Source organism: Limulus polyphemus, unplaced genomic scaffold (assembly GCF_000517525.1).
Source record: "Limulus polyphemus unplaced genomic scaffold, Limulus_polyphemus-2.1.2 Scaffold915, whole genome shotgun sequence".
NCBI classification, from domain to species: Eukaryota; Metazoa; Arthropoda; class Merostomata; order Xiphosura; family Limulidae; genus Limulus; species Limulus polyphemus.
In genome coordinates, this window is record NW_013666525.1 from 260889 (window position 1) to 267099 (window position 6211).

At 28.3% G+C, this 6211-nt stretch overlaps 1 protein-coding gene across 1 annotated transcript in view; it reads right to left on the minus strand.

Annotated features, from left to right (window-relative positions):
• Positions 1-1189: 1189 nt before the first annotated feature.
• The window catches only part of LOC106461217 (protein SDA1 homolog), a 68176-nt gene continuing 63154 nt past the window's right edge, over positions 1190-6211 (minus strand). Inside the window, 5 exon segments of the mRNA XM_013921012.2 lie at positions 1190-1298; positions 1809-1961; positions 4176-4260; positions 4720-4964; positions 5554-5645. Of these exon segments, the coding sequence (XP_013776466.1) occupies positions 1254-1298; positions 1809-1961; positions 4176-4260; positions 4720-4964; positions 5554-5645 (620 nt within the window). The 3' untranslated portion in view covers positions 1190-1253.

Sequence of the window (6211 nt, forward strand, 5' to 3'; positions counted from 1 at the left end):
AAATTTGCAAACAAGTCTAGACATACTGGACGTATACCTCTCTAAAGTGGAATACTGTACTTGGTCTGCTTGACTTGGAGATTTGTTGTTAATGAATCTTTTATTTATAGAATTAAAATAAATGTTGTTCAACTTTATACTATTAAATGTTTAGATATGATTTTATTGGCTGTAACTGGTTTTCAGTCATTGTTTGCACCTTATACAAGTTACAGTTTTACAAGCACCGGATGAAATAAAAGCTTGTTAATTGTACCATCTGTTTATGCCCAGTATTACATCTTACTATAATGGATGTAGCAAGTATGTCACTATCTATATATGTAACCAAAACTTCTGCACCATCTATTAAATGGCACCACAAACAAAATTCCATAACAAATTTCATAATTTGTGTGTACAAGATTCAGACAATTAGAAAAATAACTGTGGTATGTATATGTATGTATAAATAATAATCATTTCTTTATAACAGAACATAATTTTAAATAAAAGTACCCTCTTCACAAGAACACTACTTTCACTAGGACTGTACATGAGGGTTTAATTATATCTTTATTTATGTAATTTTTAAATGTAGTACTGAGAAACTATTATTTTTTCACTACACGATACCACTTTTAATATATAAAAACACTACAGTTTATTGTATCAGTAAAATTTATTAACATTTTTGAGCTCTGTACATTGAATCATTTTGATGCAATGAGTTGCATATGACTAAAGAGCACAATCTGAACTCTTTTTCCCATGCAGTACTTCCCAGAAAAAAATAATTTTTTAAGAAAATGTTCACTTTTTACAATATTTATGAATGAGTTATGAATACTATGATTGGAAATTACTAGCATAACAGCTGCCCATAGGGCAACATTTCTGCTTGTTTCTGTAATAGATAAGTTGTGAATCTCCATCTAAGGCAATATTTAAAATCTTGAGATATTTATTATTACTATAATTCACAGAACAGATATACTTTTTTTCTTGTGTGTAAAATTTATAAAAAACTAGTTTTCTTTTTTGCATAAATGTTTTCTGGCATTAATAGAAGCTGTATTATACCTACTATATAGAAAAATTAACTGTTTTACTATATTTTATGATTTTGGTAACTATACAACACTACATTTGAATACTCAAAATATATAACCATATACTACTTCAATTAATTGAGACTGTCCAACAATACTGGAAAGTGAAATCATTCAATTTTTAATATCTTTCTCTACAGTACTTATGTACATACATCTTTTTTATTTCATTTTCCGTTGCTTCAAAAGCGAGTTTCGTAGAGCTATCTATAAAAAAGGGGAATAGAAGGAAAATTAAAACACTTCAAACCAGTTTATAAATAACATATTTTCAGCTCTTGAGTTATTTTATACAATGTGAAAGTCATTTCATTAAATTTTTTATGCTTCATCATCCCTCGAGTAATTTGACATTTAACCCAAATATAAAGTTCTGAAACAATACATTTCTTGTAATATGAAACATAATAATTAGCCATGAATTATAAACTCTGAACCAGGTCTAACCATCTAAGGATAATTGTTTCCAGCAAAATAAGTTTGGCCACAGATAAAGAACTTTACCCAAATATACTTAATATTTTTTGAAAACTACACATTTTGCACAAATTACACTAGGCTATTAATTTTTTTAGGACTTCATTTGCAAATATAACAGAAAACTAAACGTCACATATACAAAACTAAAAGGAGAATTCTACTGAAGAAGGAAATATTTTATCAGCAAAGTAAAAAAGAGAACTTCTAAAACAAATATGATTAATAAAATCTTAGTACCTGTTTCTCTCTGAAGGAACGTTTACTTTTGCCTTTTACTTTATACTTAACCATCATGAAGGCTTTATTTCTGTTGTGTTCTTTCTGGGTCTTTCCAGCAAGAGGATTTTTAGTGTTCTTTCTACCAAACTTTTCTCGTCCTTCCCTGCCACTCTAACAAGCAAAAAAGTTTATGCCTTCAAAGTATTTGCTAAATATTTGTTGAAGTACTTGCAAGTGAAATAAACAATATATATATATATATGGGGTTGAAAAGAATAAATGAAAACAATAATTTTACTTCTTTTTATACATTCTATTAGATGTTAAAAGGTATACTTCTGTTTTACGACTAACAAGCTAAAACATTTGTTTTTACTGAACATAAAAATATAATTAAAATATAACATCATATAAATAAATTAATATTAAATATCAGATAAACAGTACTTTTACTGTTTAAACATATATATATATATATATCTGAGAATTTTCAAAAATTAACTCAATATTTTAATGTGCATATGTTTATCTTATAAAATAGTAACACTATAAAAAACAAAATGTTTTTCACAACTAATGATAACAATTTGCATATCCAATCAACTAGTCCTTGGCTATCTTCTTAACTTGTAATTGCATAGATTAAAAAACATACCCTCTTATTGTAATTCAATTAAAATGTGGTATTTTACAAATGCAGATGGTGTTTAAATTTACTTCTTCTGGGTAGGTTACATTATATAACTCTTGTATGCTATTTTCTTTTATTCTGTGATTATAAAAGTATGGAAGTCAAGAATTTTTGGCTTTTCAAAGAAAAGGATATCTTTAGAGTTGAACTGTTTTAGTAAAGCAATAGAAGGAATGATTCCAGTGGGGAAAAAAACGGGACAGTCCAAAACCAGCTAACAGTTGTACATTGGAGAAAGTGATAAAAGTTAGCTAATCAGCTATTTGAAAAAGAAGAAAAAAAAAGAACTTGCATATATTTAAATCTTAAAATTACAACACAAGCTCTGTATTCACATACTCTTCCCTAAGTATGTAGCCAAACAAAAGATTAACTTCTGGAGATTGTATGAGCAGTATCTGGCATATGTAGCAAACTGGATTATGTCATCCCATTAAATGAAGCATATGTCTACTTTAAAATATGCAAAACTAAGACAATTTATATCTCACTACCTGTAATACATTCCAAAATCGTAAAGAGATTGCTACAAAAGTTTTCTATGAGACTTAACATTATTATGGTGGGGGGTCAGATTACAGTTATAAACAGGGTTGGTAAAAAACTTAAGACACAATACTCAAGAACTTTCATAAACCTTGAAAATTTTCAAGGACCCAAGTTTACAGCAGTTGCATACACACACACACACAATAAAAAAGATTTACAGAAATACATATTTATGTAAATAAAACTTAATTTTTTATATATTTTTTAATGAAGATGGCATGAATCATTTTCATGGGAGATCTTTAAATCAAATTAATTAGATATTTTAAAAGATATATACTGTCCAAAACACAAATAAATTCATAGCCTTTCAAGCACTTTCCTCAGAAAATTGGGGTTTTCAAAGATTTTCAATTCCTTGAAATTACTAAGTTAAACTTCCAGGTTTTCAATGACCTCTATGAACCCTGTATAGAGAGAAAAATCTGGAGGGCTGAAAAAATGTCAAGTTGAAGTTTGTATGTTAGCAGATTAACATGCTGGTACCACTTGTTGCAGGAAAATGCCATTTTTATACAGATTGGATGTAAACAAGTTATGACTCTATCAAGATAAAACATCTGGCCACACATCTGTGTCAGCATATCTTTCCTCTACAAGATGTCAACAGAAATGGAAGTGCATGTTTATTATTTGCAGACATCATGGACTCCTGTACCCTTAGGCTGCTTAAACAGGTCCTTGACAGTTCTCTGCACACGAATGATGGACTTTGGAAAGCATGTAAGGATGACAGAGAAAATATTAACCTCAAAGTATTTTGCAAAAGCCTCTTACAATGGAAGATGCACTGCAAAGAATAGTTCATAATTATGATTACCACACAGAATGTCATCAGTGATGGAAGAAGGGGATGTAATCCTTCAGCATTCATTCTTATACTGTTATCATAAATTGTAAGCACCCCTCTGTAGATTAGATTTGTAACAATAAAAAAAAGCAATAGCAAATGATATCCATTGTGAATGACAGCAACACTCTCAAATAATAACAATCATAAAAAAAAACATATTCTATATTTCTGTAAGAAGTTTGCTACTATGGAATAAATAAATTTACAAATGAAAAATGCTATGCAATAAATATACAGTTTACAAAATATGTTTAACTTGTGAAAAACAAACTATGGCATTGTGCGTACGTACCATGACAGTCGCAAGTCTTGATTCTCTATCATGTCTTGGTCTTTTGTGAATACGCTCAATATCACCAAGTGACACAAGTTCTTTTCTGACAAAAACCAAATTTTTACAGAAACAAACATTAAGCATTCAGATCTAAATTAACACAAATATTTTTAATGTTTCATATAGAAACCCAAAAGTTATAAAGTTAGTCAAAACTAAAATAACCATAGATAAGGTGAGATGTATGCATATAAAAATATTCACAGTTGAAGAGAACACTTCATAAAAACTTTATATTCTAAATTTGCTGAGTAAAATAAGTTAAAGAAACAAAATAATGAAATCTCATTTACATACAGCCAGAAATATTTCTACTAAAAATTTATATTTATCATTTAATGGTAATGGATATAAAATATATAACTATATTCAAACTTCTGAAACAATGAAATAAACTGAACATATTTTGAGACAAAAATCTCAGTGATCTTTAGTATCAAACTACATGTAAATAAACAAAACATTTCAATAACAATCAACAATCTTTTGTAAGTTAACTTACCTAGAACTAACAATTCCACTGTCATGTTCATCAACTGCAGTGGATTTTCTTTTTTCTGAAGATTTTTTGCCCTTTGTTGGTGTTATATGTTTTGCTAACTGCGCTATATGGAGCTTTCGGAAATCTTCTTGACTGAGAATTCGGGACTGAGAAATGTCTGTTGCTTTACTAATATTATCTTTAGCTTCCACAGGGGTACCACTCTTTCCAGAAGCACACTTTTCCTCAATTTCATCTCCTTTTTCCTAATACATAAATCATTATTATCAAAATAAACTGTATTTAAACACACTTATTTCCACAGTACTCAATAGCCTTCTGCAGCTAATAATCTTTATCTAAATGAATTTTTCAGTAAAAAATTCCTTCCTACCATTATCAGAAAAATTATAAATATCAAAACAATTACTACAAACCTTGGTATCAGTACAGGAAACATAATAAACAGTACAAAGTTTTCATGTTCAAACAAAATACTAAATTTATATATACTTTTGAAGTTAATATTCAACAGATTCTCATTTAGAAAATGACTTTTATTTGGGTGTAAATGTCACTTTGTTTTGTGAAAGCTCAACACTACAGATTTATGGGTTTTGTAAAAGCTTAATGTAGTAATAGATGGTGTATGTCTTATTCAAGCAAAATACACTCAAAGAGTATGATGATCTCTCTAATGAATATTTACTTTTATTATAAATATGATTCAACCTCATTAAACCCAAGATCCAAACTTAATTTATGATTCTTCATCCTTTAGACTTAGAACTATCACTTCAAATTCTATAGTACAGACTGCGAACTACAAGTTAGAAACATTTATGAACATCTTACATCAAGACCTTCTTCATCTGAAGAATGGCATACATCAATCCAACTACCATCACTGTCTTCTTCTTCTTTGTTTTCTTCATTTATTTCCAAACCTTCAAAAATGCATACAAATATATCAATGTGATTACAAGATATTTTTATTCTTATAAAATGTAGTGAATGTTAATAAACTAAAATTATCAGTCTGTCAATAATATTATTTCCTCTTTCACTTGCACTAAATTTACATGAATACAACGTTTCTCAATCAGTGTTTAGGTACTTAAACTTCTTGCAATTTCAGCTGAGAGAAAAAAAAACTTAACTCAATCAATATTAAAAAGAAAAAATATTAATAAATTGATAGTTACGTTGGATACAATATAGAATAAACTGAAGATGATTATATGTAACAGTATTATTAATCTATTAAAAAAAATAAACAAAATTATATTTATAGATTAAATTACACTTGGCTTTTTAATGAGGTGTATGATGTATAATTTTATTAATCTCAAGTCTTAAGTATCATCACTGAAAGCTTTTCATAACAAGAATATTATATGTGATTCAAAAACTCTTTTTTGTCCATTACAATTTTAATATATACACCTGGAAAAAAGTTAAGCACCCCCGTGTTTTTTTCAAGTGATTCAGATTCGACGTTCTTGTTACTGAT